The 15,887-nt window shown below is 45.6% G+C and overlaps 1 protein-coding gene across 1 annotated transcript in view; it reads left to right on the top strand.

Moving 5' to 3' along the window:
- The window catches only part of SORCS1 (sortilin related VPS10 domain containing receptor 1), a gene marked incomplete at its 5' end in the record, with an annotated part of 424,998 nt that overhangs the window by 281,850 nt on the left and 127,261 nt on the right, over positions 1-15,887 (top strand). Inside the window, 1 exon segment of the mRNA XM_065407558.1 lies at positions 14,085-14,158. Coding sequence (XP_065263630.1) covers positions 14,085-14,158 — 74 coding nt within the window.

Genomic DNA, 15,887 nt, shown 5'->3' with positions numbered 1-15,887 from the left:
ATCTCTAGTTGTAGATGGTGACAAGGTATGGGCTCATGAGGTTTAAATTGGCTCAGATCTAAAATAAGTAAAATCCATTTATTCATGTCAACAGCTGATAGGATTTAGATTCGGTGCCTACCTCCCTTATGCAAATGAGATCTAGGCCTTGTCTACACTACCCGGTTTTGTCAACAAAAGTCCGCTTTCATCGACAAAACAATGGCGGTTTACACACAATACTCCTCCTGCCGATTTAACTCTCCTGCCACGCCAACATAATAAAACCACATCAATGAGCAGCATTGACCTTTTGGTGACAAAGTTAGAGCGACGCAGTGTCCGTGTAGACACTGCACTTGCTTATGTCCCCCTAAGCGGCCTCCTGGAGGTGTCCCACAATGCCCCACAATGCCCATCATGACCGGTCTGATAAGCAGTTTCTACTCCACCGCCCTGCAGCCAGGTTCACGAGCATGCACCCCTCCCTCTTTAAAGCCCCAGACATTTTTGAAATTCTACTTCCTGTTTTCTCGGCATGGACAGCTCACATTGCATCTTCCCAGCTGACCATGCCGGCTTTCTGCAGCAAATGCACTCCTGCCTGCAGTACACAGAAGTTGCTGGATCTGTTGGGTCTGTGAGGAGAGGACACTGTGCAGTCACAGCTCTGATCCAGCCATAGGAACTTTGACATCTACAAGCAGATTGCTCATGGCATGGATGAGAAAGGGCACAATAGGGACATGCAGCAGTGCTGTGCTAAGATCAAGGAGCTGATGTAGCCTTACCAAAAGGCAAGGGAGGCCAACCATCACCCTGGTGTGGCACCAAAAACATAACACTTCTACAAAGAGCTGCTTGACGTTCTCAGAGGCGACCTCACCTCCACTGCCAAAAGCCCCGTGGATACTTTGGGGGGACTCCATTCGCCAGCAGAGTCAACCCTGAGGACAAAGTGGTGGACAAGGAGGTCTAATTGGAGGACGATGTGAGACAAGCAACAGGCTCTTCCATTGGCGTGGTGAGCCAGGACGTCTTTTTGACTATGGAGTCCCAGCTGTCCGGCTGTGGTGTGCATGAAGCAGGAGAGGGGAGCTCTGGTAAGTACTCATTTTGCTTTGATAGTGCACGGTGACATGAAGTAGAGGTGTCCTTTATTTTGTTACATGGTGCACGTGGGAGAAGGGATCAAAATTAACAACACTAGGTACTGTTTGCATCTGCTTCACATTCCCCTGTGCAGCAATGCAGTGGGAAAGTGTGTTAATGCACACCGAGATCTCCCGGGAATCCTCCATAGAGATCTCTAGGAAACTTTCCTGCAGATATTCTGCAATCCTTCACCGAAGGTTCCTTGGCAGAACTGTTTTGTTCTTCCCCCATTGTAGGAAACTTTGCCACGCCACTCGGCAGTTACTTCTGCAGGAACCAAAGCAGCACACAGGCGAGCTGTATATGGATCCGATCTGAAGCCACATGCATGCAGGAGATGCACCCTTGCATCTTCAGTTACTCTCAGGAGCGTGATTTCAACTTTGATCGCCCCTGCCTGTGGAAAACAGTGTCAGTGTTCAGAATAGTGTGCCTAGGCACTTGTAGTAATCCCCATCTGAAACCACTCAGACCCTTTGTCCCATCTTGCACCATCCTTCCCCCTCCCATGGGCCGAACTCACCATGTTTAGTGCTCTGGTTGTGCTGCGTGCTTGCTAAGGGAAAGTGAGAAATAGGTGAATGTAACATCAATGATTCAAGACTGTGAGTGCACACACAATACAGACTCTGTGTATTGTTTCTTCTCCTCCTGCAGATCTGCCCTTGAGGGCCAGCTCCTACATATCAGCGAAGTGCTGCAATCGTCAGATAGTGAGCACAGATCATAAAGAGAGACAATACATGAAAAACTAGAAGTGGATAGCCAAGAAAGGAGACAGAGGAGGAGTAGATAATAGAGGATAAGGACTGGATGATAAAGCTCATGGAGGACCAAACAGAGATGCTGAGGTCCCTGATTGTGCTGCAGGTGGAACACATGTCTGCCAACTCCCTCAGCAATCCATACAGAACTGCCTTCCTTGCCCTCCCCAAACTCCCCACACATTCCTCTCACATTCCTGGCCCATTGCAGTACCCCTTGCACTCCACCCCTAGGGACATTTTCCATAACGACAGCAGGACTTACAGCTGTCAGATCTTCACTTCAAAGAGTGCTGCTCACTGTCATGTCCCTGGTAAGAAATGTTAATCTGTTTATTGCTGTTTAATAAAAATGTAGTCTTACAAAGACAGTGATTCTTTATTTGTGGCCTACACTGGAGGGTTGCAACAGAAATTCATACACAGTGGCCATCGGCACATTTGCAGACTACAATTAATGCTCAGGCAGGAATCATTACAGGAGTCATTTACGATGGCAGGTAAACAATTCCTGGCTCAATTCATTATAGAAAACACATTACTGGGCTTATTGTCAAAATGCTGCTTCAAACCTTCCCTGATTTGAATACCCCCCCCCCCAATTAAACCCCTCTAATAGCCCTGGTGTCTGGCTGCTCCAAAATCAACTGCCAGGTGATCCACCTCAGTGCTCTACCCCTGGGGAAGGTTTTCCCCCTTGGCTTCACAGATGTTATGCAGAGCATTGCAGGCTGCTGTGACCATGGAAATATTTTCCTCATTGAGGTCTAACCTGCCAAAAAGGCAGCACCAGCGACCCTTTAATCTGCCAAACGTACATCCTATAGTCATTCTGCACCTGCTGAGCCTGTTGTTGAAGCGCTCCTTGCTGCAGTCAAGGTTTCCGGTGTATGGCTTCATGAGCCATGGAAAGAAGGGATATGCTGGGTCTCCCAGGATCACTACGGGCATTTCCACACCCCCTGTTGAAATCTTCTGGTCTGGAAAGAAAGCCCCAGCTTGTAGCTTTCTATGCAGGCCAGTGTTCCTAAAGATATGTGCATCACGCACCTTCCCTGATCACCCTGCATTGATGTCAGTGAAAGTAGCCCTTTCTGTCGACGTACTCCGTCGCAAGATGGCCTGGGGCCAAAATTGGGATATGTACGCCATCTATCGCCCTGCTACAGTTAGGGAATCCCTTTGCCACAAAGCCATCCACTATTTTCTACACATTGCGCAAAGTCACAGTCTTTTGTAGCAGGAGGCGATAAATGGCCCTGCACACTTATATCATTGCAACCCCCAGAGTGGACTTCCCAACTCCAAACTGATTCATGACTGACCGGTAACAGTCTGGAGTTGCCCGCTTCCACACAGCAATCGCCGCTCGCTTTCCCACTGTTAGGGCAGCTCTCAGTTTGGTGTCTTGGCGCCGCAGGGTGGACGTGAGCTTCGCACAGAGTTCAAGGAAATTCTGCAGCCACTCCTCATCGTCCCATACCTGCATCACAATGCGATCCCACCACTCAGTGCTTGTTTCCCAAGCCCAGGAGCAGCAGTCTACCATGTACTGCTGCTCCATGAATGCCAACATCAATCTTGAATTGTTTCTTTCCACAGCACACAGCAGGGCAGTCACCATGGCTGCCTGTTCAGATTTGTACTTCATGCACTGCATTGTGCTCATAATGCTTATCACAGGACTGGTGAGCAGTGGCAAGATCCATGCTTTCAGGCAGAGTTTACTGGAGCAGTTGGAAAATGGTGCGAAATATAGTTGGAAGCCTTTGGAATTATGGGATGGAGAAAACCGCGTCATGGGGTGGTGACCCCGCCCCCATGATGCACTGCGATCTATTCCCAGAACTGCTAGCCGGAGAAGGTGGTGATTTTAACAGTGAGATAGCTACCCACAGTGCACTGCTCTTTCTGTTGGCGCTAGAGTACCAGCTGTGGACATGCTCCACTGACACAGGGAGCGTTGTGTGAACATGCACAAGCAATGTAATTACAATGGTTTATGATCGTCGATGTAACTTAAGTCGACTTAACTGTGTAGTGTAAACATATCCTAAGGCTCCTAAGTCAGCTAGGTGTTGCAACGCTGAGTCCCGCTGAGTCTTAGGCCTGGTCCCCACTAACCCCCCACTTCGGACTAAGGTACGCAAATTCAGCTACGTTAATAACGTAGCTGAATTCGAAGTACCTTAGTCCGAACTTACCGCGGGTCCAGACGCGGCAGGGAGGCTCCCCCGTCGATGCCGCGTACTCCTCTCGCCGAGCTGGAGTACCGGCGTCGACGGCGAGCACTTCCGGGATCGATCCGGGATCCATTTATCGCGTCTAAACCAGACGCGATAAATCGATCCCAGAACATCGATTGCCTGCCGCCGGACCCTCCGGTAAGTGTAGACATACCCTTAGCCTATCCAGCACTTCAGTTCCCTGTCTAGAAAATGGAGGTAATAGATTCCAAGGCCAGAGGGGACCATTGTGGTCTTCTAGTCAGACTGCTTATGTAAGAGGGACAGGGTGGGTGGGATAACACAGGCCAGAAAACATCCCCAAAATAATTCCTAGAGCCTATCTTTTAGAAAAACATCCAGTCTTGACTTAAAAGTTGTCAGTGATGGAGAAGCCACCTTGACCTTTATGGATTGTGAGGTTATCAAATATTACAGTACTGAGGGCCATGTATGTTCTGTAATACATTCGGGGAGAGGGCTAGTTCAGTGGTTTGAGCATTGGCCTGCTAAACCCAGGGTTGTGAGTTTAATCCTTAAGGGGGCAATTCGGGGCGAAAATCTGTCTGGGGATTGGTCCTGCTTTGAGCAGGGGGTTGGACTAGATGATCTCCTGAGGTCCCTTCCAACCCTGATATTCTATGATTCTAGATAGACAATGAAAGAAGAATGTGAAACGATAGAGAAAAAGTAAGGATGAGGTTATTGCCTCATCAACAAGAATAAAATTCAGATTTTTTTTTTAATTCAGTTTGTATTCAATAGAAATTTTGCCTGAGCAGGAGCAAAATAAAAACACAGTGACAAATCAACATTTGCCCCTTAGATGGAAATTTAGATCAAAACTGATCAAAGATTCTTTTTCTATTTGTGGCTTGAAAAATTGAAGAACATTATATCATTTCGATCTAATAATGAAAATTGCCTGTAATCGGACTGAAATGCTTGCCAAAGAAAATAAAATGTCATCTCCTAAGAGACTACATGGATGAGCCTGTCATAACAGCCCTGGGAGAGGAAAAGCTTATATTACAACATGGCAGTAAGATGCTGTGCAATTTTTTTCATGAAAGCACCACACGTGATAAATGGGGGAAAATATCCTTGTGTTCTGCCTGGATAAAAATCAAGCCTAGCCCCCAGATATTCTTCTCTTCCTTTTGGTCCACCATTCCACTCCAAAATGGCATCTCAGTAGAATACATTTAACAAAGTACCCTATAGGGAAAAACATTTTATTTCAGCCTGTTCACTGAAGGTCATTTATGCTGCCCAAACTCCTACCAGATTTAATTCAACATCTCACGCTACTTCATGGTAAAACCATTTATTTTGTGCCGTTGGCTGAAATGGAATTACCTTGAACACTAATGAGATGTTCCACAACCAATGTCAGGAGACTCTGTAATAACTCTCCAGTTACCATGTCATCATTTGGCACGTTGGGAACCAAGGTGAATAAATGAATATTATAGAAGCTCAGATGCTGGCAAATGAGGAGGATCTCAATGCCCTATATAGATGCAACTCTCTATGGGCTTAATCCCAGTCAATCCCACCAAACACAATGGGAGCTTTTGCCATTGGCTTCCAGGGAACCAAGAACAGGCCCTAAGAACACACAAAACATTCCCTGCATTTTGTGCAGGTGTAACTAGAAGTTGTGATGTGAATTTAGTGAAAGACCAGATACAATGAAAAGTGATGCACATTTCCTCCATTTAAAACAATTCCATCAAGCTTTTCTTTTTATTCCTCTCAGTTCAAACGCCCTGTTGCTGGTGCACTGTTACCACAACTGGAGATTTCTGAGATGTGACAATAATAATAGTGCTCAATGTTTTGTTGTGACAATCTAGAGAAGCTGTAGAATGAGGGTGGAGAAAAGTCTTGGTGATTCCAGCTCTCTTAATTTTATTAGACAACCGTCTATTTATCCATGGAAAGCCTACACCCCTTTTTCACTAGTGACTGAATAAAGATGTTTGTTAAGGGGCCTCCATTCTTTCCTTCTTAATAAAAGGAAACTTGTCTGATTTTTTTTTCACATGCATCTAAAATTTTCCACTTTTTAAACACAAAATCCTGAAAATGGAAAATTGAAATATTTCGGTTTTCAAATCAAAACCAAAATGTTTTCCTCCTTCCTTTCCCTTGTGATAATCTTTTTCTTTTATTTCCCCATTCTCTTCATCCTTTCTCCCCCCACCCTTTTCTGTTTTGCAACTGAGAAAGGAAGGGGAAAGGAAAAAGGGAGAGAAGGGGGGAAATGCTTTTTTTTGGCTTTTATCTGTTTTCAACTGATATTTCAAAATGTTTAAAAGAACTTACCATGTTTGAAACAGCTCTAGTTAATGTAGGTATCTTCTAAACATCCCTGTTAGGTATTATACCAGTCTGTAAAAAGAGGTATTATACCAGTCTGTAAAATGGGGGAACTGAGGCAGAGAGATATTAAGTGAGTTGCCCAAGGTCATACAAGCTGAAAATAGAAGCCAGGTCTGTTTATTCCCTGTTCTGTACTGTAACAATACTCCTTCTGTTCAACTGGAAGATTTAAAATTATAGAATCATAGGACTGTAAGGGACCTCGAGAGGTCATCTAGCCCAGTCCCCTGCTCTCAAGGCAGGACTAAGTATTATCTAGAATATCCTTGACAGGTGTTTGTCTAACCTGCCCTTAAATCTCCACTGATGGAGATTCCATAACCTCCCTAGGCAATTTATTCCAGTGCTTAACCACCCTGACATTTAGGAAGCTTTTCCTAATGTCCAACCTAAATCGCCCTTGCTGCAATTTAAGTTCATTGCTTGTTGTTCTATCCTCAGAGGTTAAGGAGAATAATGTTTTGCCCTCCTCCTTGTAACAGCCTTTTACATACTTGAAAACTGTTATGTTCCCTCTGTTTCCTCTTCTCCAGATTAAACAAACCCATTTTTTTCAGACTTCCCTCATAGGTCATATTTTCTAGACCTTTAATCATTTTTGTTACTCTTCTCTGGACTTTCTTCAATTTGTCCACATCTTTCATAAAATGTAGCGCCCAGACTGGACACCATACTCCACTTGAAGCCTAATCAGCACGTAATAGAACAGAAAAATTACTTCTCATGTCTTGCTTACAACACTCCTACTAATACATCCCAGAATGATGTTTGCTTTTTTTGCAATAGCGCAGGGGTCAGCAACCTTTCAGAAGTGGTGTGCCGAGTCTTCATTTATTCCCTCTCATTTAAGGTTTCACATGCCAGTAATACATTTTAACGATTTTAGAAGGTCTCTTTCTATAAGTCTATAATATATAACTAAACTATTGTTGTATGTAAAGTAAATAAGGTTTTTAAAATGTTTAAGAATCTTCATTTAAAATTAAATTAAAATGCAGAGCCCCCCAGTCCGGTGGCCAGGACCCGGGCAGTGCGAGTGCCACTGAAAATCAGCTCACGTCCCGCCTTCGGCACCCGTGCCATAGGTTGCCTACCCCTGCAATAGCGTTACACTGTTGACTCATATTTAGCTTGTGGTCCACTATGACCTCCAGATCTCTTTCCGCAGTACTTCTTCCTAGACAGTCATTTCCCATTTTGTATGCGTGCAACTGATTGTTCCTTCCTAAGTGGAGTACTTTGCATTTGTCCTTATTGAATTTCATCCTATTTACTTCAGACCATTTCTCCAGTTTGTCCAGATCATTTTAAATTTTAATCCTATCCTCCAAAGCACTTGCAACCCTTCTCAGCTCAGTATTGTCCATGAACATTATAAGTGTACTCTCTAGGCCATTATCTAAATCATTGATGAAGACATTGAACAGAACCAGACCCAGAACTGATTCCTGTGGGACTCCACTCAATATGCCCTTCCAACTTGACTTTAACCGCTGATAACTACTCTCTGGGAACTGTTTTCCAACCAGTTATTCATCCACCTTATAGTAGCTCCATCTAGGTTATATTTCCCTAATTCATCTCCCGTCCTTCTCAAATTCTCCCTTCTCCTCCCTGGCAGAAGCAGTGCTATGCTCTTCTCCTTTCCCAGAGTCACTAATTCCCTCTTTAAGGAGGGTCAAAACATTGGTAAGCAAGCATAAAAGCTTTTCTTTGCTGTCTCAGATGTATCTTCAAGCCCAGTGGCAACAGTAAGAACTCTCAGAAGACATGCCTGGCTATGTTCCTCTTCTCTTCCACGGAAAACAAAATCTAAAGTTAAGGACTTTCCTTTTGGAGGCAATTGCCTGTGTAGTTCAAAAAACAATGAATTATTGGAAAAAATGAAAGAGACAAGATCTACATCCAGATCCCTGGGTCTTTTGCAGACTTTCAAAAGGAGATTTGCTAGATCTCTTCAGATTCCAAAGACAGTATAACCCACCTTATTCTTCTTCATTCAGCAAAAGAAGACATCACTACCAATACCAACAACAACAACAATCTTTTGCTTCTCAGTCATACAAGAAATGGCCATTCAAGCCCAAAATGAAGCAAAATAATTGGCCTACCGCTGCTTCTTTGCTTGCAGTGAGACTGCAGGTTTTCAGTGGTGTTTGAGAGCCGCAAAGCAATGTTGGATCCTGTTTTCCTTACATTTGGAGACCTTTTAAGTCAATGTTAGAGTGAGTGGCTAAAGATCGCCACAGACAGATAGGTGTTGCATACTATAAAGAATGGTTATACCAGCCAATCTGATACACTTCCTCCAAATCAATCTTCCTCTCCCTCTCTTTTCAGGAACCCCACTCATGGGACATTGTAAAGATCAGAGATCAGTTCTCTGCTAATGGAGAGAGCAATAGAGAAGGTTCTAATAAATCTGAGGAATCAAGGGTTCTGCTCCTGCTATTTTCTAATTCCAAAAAAAGATGGAGATCTTCGTCCAGTCTTAGATCTAAGGAACCTAAACAAGTACGTCTGAAAGATGCATTTCGGAATATTAACCCTAGGATCCTTTATTCCTTCCCTATCCTTTCTAGATTGGTTTATTCTTGATCTCAAAGAAGCTTACTTTCATATTGCAATAAGACCATCATACAGGAAGTACCTTCCTTTTGCTGTAAGGCAGGATCATTTCCAATACAGAATCCTCCCCTTTGTCCTCTCCTTGGCACCCAAAGTCTTTACAAAATGTCTATCTGGAGTAGCAGCGTTCTTCAAGAGATGAGGGGTTTCTGTCTTTCCATAGTTTGATGACTGGCTCCTAATAGCAACCTCAGAGGATGAGCTGGAAGAGCTCACAATATTTGCATGCCCTCTATTCTGAAATTTAGGTTTCTTTAATAAAATAAAAGAAATAACTACCGACCCCATCACAGAAAATCCTATTCACAGGAGCTCTTCTCGATTCCCAAAGAGCAAAAGCATACATTCTGAGGGAGAATTCCCTGAAGATAAAGTGTACCTTTCAATCTTCGCTGCTGAATCCATCTCAGAGAGTAACTTTTTTTTCTATCACTAATGGGTATGATGGTACATATTTCACAGCTTATGCAAGGTTTAGGATGAAACTGCCCCAGCACTGGTTATCAAAGAACATCAGACTGTTGGTACACAGTAGGGATATGATAATTACAGTTCCCAGGCAAATCCAAAGATCCATCTGGTGGTGGATGGATTGGGGAAATGTTCTGAGAGGGGTGTTATCCAGTCCTGTCTATGATAATCACAACAGGCTCTGCAAACACAGGCTAGGGTGCCCATCTCGAGAAGTTTGTAACAAGGGGACTCTGGGATCGACAGGAAGGTTGTCTCCATAGCAGCATTCTGGAATCAAGAGCAGTTTGGTTGGCACTCAGGTCATTTCTCCCCCAGATTCAAGGGTCGGTGGTTCAAGTGGCCACAGACAATATGACAGCAATGTACTATGTAAACAGATAAGGGGAAGCCCGATCACCACAGCTTTGCAAGGAGGCAATGAAACTTTGGGACTGGTGTAAAGCCCAAAGGGTGAGTCCGATAGCTTTACATCAGGCTGGATCCCTCAACCAGAACTAAGCAGGGAATCCACACAGATGCACAAATGGTCTTTGAAAGACTCTGTAATCAGAGACATCTTTGCTCCTTGAGGTACGCCAAAGATAGATCTATTTGCAATAAGATTCAACAGGAAATGCTGTTATTTTTGTTTCAGAGTGGGAGTGGATACTCAATCTCTGTGTGATGGGCTGCCTGTCTCACACTGGGCTCTAAGGGGTTAATAGAGTTCTAGGGAGGCTGCGCAGGAGGTAGCCAATCAGAGAAGGGCTGAGAGGAGCAGCCAATCAGGGCCAGGCAGGCCTATATAAGAAGAGCTGCAGGGCAGAGCAGGTTCAGTAGCTGCCTAGAACTTGAGGAGGGAAGTTCAGGCTCCTAGCAGGAGGAAGGAGTACCAGCAGGGACTGGGGAAGCTAGAGAGGACTCCTGGCTACATACTAAGACTGGCAGGCTGAAGCCCTGAGGTAAGGACAAAGAAGGCGATGGAGGCCGCGGGGAAGTGCCCCAGGGAAATGAACTGAAGAGTCAGAGGGGATGCAGCAGGTGGTGGCCATCTACAGGGCCCCTGGGCCGGGACCCAGAGTATTGGGCGGGCCTGGATTCCCCCGGGCCCCACTCACCACTGAGGAAGTGGCTGGACTGAGGGACGGCGATACTGTCCCCTGGAAGGGGGGAGCACAGTGTGTGGCATAGCCGGAGGGCTGTGTCGTGAAGGGGACACTGCGTTCCTGGAAGCGACGTGGGTCCGGGAACTGAAGTGATGGAGTCGAGATGCCACCAGAAGAGGGTGCACCGGCTAGGAGAGCTAATTCACGGAACAGCCAGCAGAAGGCGCTGCAGTGGTGAGTGAACCCTGTCACACTCTGGCAGATGTGTTCCTCCTTGGATGGGATGCAGAACTAACGTATGCATTCTCACCATTTCCTCTGATGTTGAAAGTTGTGAGAAAAATAGGACTGGTCTTGGCCAGAATGATACCGATTACCCCAGCTTGGCTGTGACAGCCATAGTTCGTGGGTTTGCTCCTGCTTTCCAAAAGGAACTAGAGATTCTTCGCAGTGTCTACAGACCTTCTGAAACAACAATAAGGGACAGTTTACCATCCTGATCCATTATCATTGCATCTGACAACATGGGCAATCAGTCTCTAACAGAGTTGGAGAGGTCTTTCTCTATGAATATTCAACATGTTCTTCTTAATGCCAGAAGAAAATCAACTAGAAAATAGTATGAATTAAAATGGAAATGGTTTTCACTATGGATATCTGATAGACGATAGATCCTGTGTCAGCCCCTATTCAATCTCTATTGTGTTATATTTAAAGCATAAAGGTTTCTCTGTTGCTTTGCTGAAGGTACATCTTACATGCAATAGCAGCTTCTCATATACAAATAGATGGTAAATCGGTATTCTTGCAGGAGGTTATTAAGTTTTTAAAGAGTTACTAAATGTGTACCCCACCCCCGATGAGAGATCCTGTGGCACCATGGCACTTAAATTTAGTGCTGTCACAGCTTATGTCTCCACCATTTGAGCCCTTATCTTCATGTTCCTTATTTCATCAATTAAGACTGCCTTTATTATAGCAATAACATCAGATAGGAGGATTAGTGAACTTCATGCTTTAATGGTTGACCCTTCATTTTATAAGGACAAAGAAGTTCTTCAGCCACAACCTAGATTCATCCGAAAAGTCACCTCAAATTTCCTTATCAATCAGTCCATCACATTGCCAGTGTTTTTTTCACACACACACACACACACACACACACACACACACACACACACGACCTCATTCGAATAAGGGGAGAATCAGAGCTATATTATCTGGATACAAAAAGAGTTTTATCCTTCTATTTGGATAGGACTAAAGACTTTAGATTTTCACTTAAATTGTTTGTTTCATATGCTGGTAACTGTAAAGGAAATCCTATTTCCACACAAACATTATCAAGATGGGTCAGAGAGTGTATAATGGAAATTTACAAGCATGCTTCACAATTTCTCCTCCCCCGCTCTCCCCGGGCCCCCATCTGACTGTCGACTCCATTAGAGAGATTGCAGCCTCGGTGGCATGTTTGAAACACGTTCCAATAATAGAAATTTTTAGAGCAGCCACATGGCATTCAATACACACGTTTCCAAGCCATTATTTGTTAGATATCGCAACTAGCTCAGAGGCACAGATTGGTAGATTGATGTTAGTCATTGTTTAGCTAGTGCTCCTTACCCACCAGCCAACTCAATATGCATACTGTTTTCTAAACTCTCCCAAGAGTGGGAATATGCAGAGTCCATCTCGAAGAACCTCGCTTACAGGTAAGTAACTTTCATTTCTCTGTTACGCGTGGCTGTAAGTTCAGTACCCTTCGCAAGCGTCAATTCAGGAGGAAAGTAAAAATTGCAACGACCCGCAAACCTTTATGATCTGATATCACCTAAAGGAGCTAGACCCTGAGTTACATGTCTCAGTCAACTGTAGGTAACTGTTTGCAGCTGCATGCAGACACAATCGCTATGTTTAGCAGCTAACTGCTCATATGCAGGGCCAGCTCTAGGCACCAGTGCTCCAAGCATGTGCTTGGGGCAGCACTTAACAAGGGGCGGCACTCCGGCTCCTTTTTATTTTTTTTCCTTGGGGGCGCAAAAAGCCGGGAGCCGGCCCTGAGCGGAGGTGAGCTGCGGCGATGGGGGGCGCGGGGAGGGCCGTAGGAAGTAACCCTGGGGGGAGGGGGGACAGAGGAACCGCTCCCCCCCGCAGCTCACCTCCGCTCCACTGCCGCCTGCTCCCCCGAGCCCGCCGCTGCTCCGCTTCTCCCCCTTCCTCCCAGGCTTGCCTGGGATGGGAGGGAGTGGTAGGAGGGGAAATGCCGCGCGCCCAGGGGAGGAGGCAGGGCCGGGGATTTGGGGAAGGGGTTGGAATGGGGCGGAGAAGGGGTGGAGTTGGGGCAGGGCCGGGGGGGGGGTGCAGGACATTTTTTTTTGCTTGGGGCAGCAAAAAACTTGGAGCCGGCCCTGCTCATATGCATCATTTGCAACAGTCCATGCAAGTATTTTTTTCCCCCTCTGAATACCACTGGCCTCTGCTATTGGAACTGTGGTTGAATCTTCAGGGGCTGTCAGTGGTAGCAAGGATTATTTCTGCTTCCTTTCAGTCAGGTACCAAAGTACACAGGCATGTTTTAGTTCCAGCATATCAGAGATACTCTATTCAGTAGTGGGCAACAGTGCATACAGAGAATGACCTGTGCCTGAAATCCCCAAGAGCATAATTGTAAGTTAAGTGAGAGTAATTAAAGTATCATAAAATATGGGACAGGTCTATAGAAAGATGGCTCCCCCCATGAGCAAAATTCAGTTTCCCTGTGCAAAGAGCAAGCAAAGTAGGATTTGCACTGGGGACAAACAGAAGTCCGATTTCTCCTCCCCATCCAGGAGGCAGGGCACTTGTGCAGTTGAACTGCAACCCCTGGGCTGTAGTAGTGGCCACGACAGGCTGTACCCCATTAATGAGGAGTTTGTGACAAGTGCAGGCTCACAGTTTACAGAGCTCCTGGGAACCACCTCTGCCATTTCCCAGAACTCTTACAAGCCCCTACCTATGCTCTCTGGTGGAGCAGGCCACTGGAGAGCTTGGATCTATAGCACACAAGAGGAATACATGCATAATCCGGGGTGTAGCCGCATAACCCCTCACTTCCCATAGCCTTTCCAAAGCCATGAACGGGCCTGGGGAATGTCACGCTCTCTTCCATCGGGCGTGTTGTTCATTTCCATTATAGTCAGAGTCTCCTGGCTATCCACAGATCAGTCCTTTGACTTTGGAGGCACTGCCGCAGAAGCAATGGATGCCAGAGAACACTTCCAAAGCCGTACAGGTTGCAGTTCTGTTCCTTTGTTGACTGTGTTTACCCTCATACTTTAATGTGATTCTTGCAGTTAAAAAAAAAGAGGTCAGGAAGGTACAGTGATTGTACTCTGTTTTGTCTCCAGTTATACAGTTCGGTTGAGTTTGGCAGAAGATGGCAGCTTCTCCAGGAGGGTGTCGCACCAAACAGGTTCTATTGGTAAGAAACAAAGCACATTTTTTGGTTTCACAAACACAGCTCCACCAGGTGTATGTGGAGGTGGTGGTGCTTTTGAATGAAGGCTCTGGGGCTGAGGAGGTGTTGCCAAAGGAGATAAACATTGTCATCACTCAGACCTTTTGCTCTTCAGTTTTAGTATTGAGGTTAATTTTTTGTCATTTTTGTCTTTTTGTCTGTGCTTGTACAGCGCCTTGCACAATGGTGTCCTGGTGAATGATTAGGGCTCCTAGCCACCTCACTAGCACAAATAACAACAATTTGAGAAGTGGTTGTCATCTTTTTAGTGCTGACCATTGCTTTCTGCCGTGCTATTGCATGTGCATTACTTACATGGCAGTGCAATTGTCACTCATGTATATGTTCCCCTCAGCACCCAGTCCACAGAGAATATGAATGTACTTCAGCTCCCAGCTGGAAAATCCTGGGATTGTTGAAGTCAAGGGTAGTTTTCCCACTGACTTAAGCAGAGCCAGGCTTTCGCCCATAGTCCTTTAGCTCATGCTGTGTAGGCTCATGCTTTTAGCTCAGGTTATCACTGGTTCAATCCCCAGTAGTGACCATGATTTTGGACATCATTACACTCTGCCATACAATATTTTTCTTCACTTCCAATCTTAAATCATTGTGCATTGTTGCCATGTTCTACTAAACAGGTGGCAAGTGTTCCAAGATTTCTAGTCCAATTTCAAGACCAAAGATATATGCATACATGTGGGATCAGTCATGCTGTATAAACGTTTCACCACTTCTCGGAATATTAGTCTACTGCAAAACTGTGACGTAGGCAGGAGCCTGTGCCCCAGAGTTTGAATTCAGAATTGGGTCCACCCATCCCCTAATTCAGGGGTGGCCAACCTGTGGCTCCGGAACCACATGCGACTCTTCAGAAGTTAATATGCGGCTCCTTGCATATGCACCGACCCCAGGCTGGAGCTACAGGCGCCAACTTTCCAATGTGCCGGGGAGTGCACTGCTCAACCCCTGGCTCTGCCATGGGCCCTGCCCCCTCTCCACCCCTTCCTGCCACCTCCCCTGAGCCTGCAGTGCCCTTGCTCTTCCCCTCTCCCTCTCAGAGCCTCCTGCATGTCATAGAATCATAGAATCTCAGGGTTGGAAGGGACCTCAGGAGGTCATCTAGTCCAACCCCCTGCTCAAAATGTCATGAAACAGCTGATAGGGAGGTGCAGGGAGGGAGGGGGAGGCGCTGATCGATGGGGCTGCTGGTGGGTGGGAGGTGCTGGGAGCTGGGAGGGGGAGGCTGATGGGGGGCTGCTGACATATTACTGTGGCTCTTTGGCAATGCACATTGGTCAATTCTGGCTCCTTCTCAGGCTCAGGTTGGCCACCCCTGCCCTAATTTAACAGGTCTTACCTGTCTTTGGTACTAATATGGTCCCCTTGCCATAGTATCTGGTCATCTCACAATCTTCATGTACTGAATGTCTTTAATGGATGTTTCAACTGAGGCTTTAGAATCAGCTTATTGTAGAGACAGCAGCCATCCTCGAGGGTCATATCTGGATCTGGGTCCAAACTTGCCTAACATTTGGGACTGTTCAGCTCCCGTGGTTTTGTTCAGTGCAATTTCAAATCAGAGCCTTTTTAGTTGTATCCATCATTGCTTTATACATCAGTATTGATACACTAATATTTTAATATCATTTTGATAGCAGGCAGGTCTCTCTACAGCGCATACCCGAAATAATGC

The sequence above is a fragment of the Emys orbicularis genome, chromosome 7 (assembly GCF_028017835.1).
Source record: "Emys orbicularis isolate rEmyOrb1 chromosome 7, rEmyOrb1.hap1, whole genome shotgun sequence".
NCBI classification, from domain to species: domain Eukaryota; kingdom Metazoa; phylum Chordata; order Testudines; family Emydidae; genus Emys; species Emys orbicularis.
This window is presented reverse-complemented; position numbering and strand designations above follow the sequence as displayed.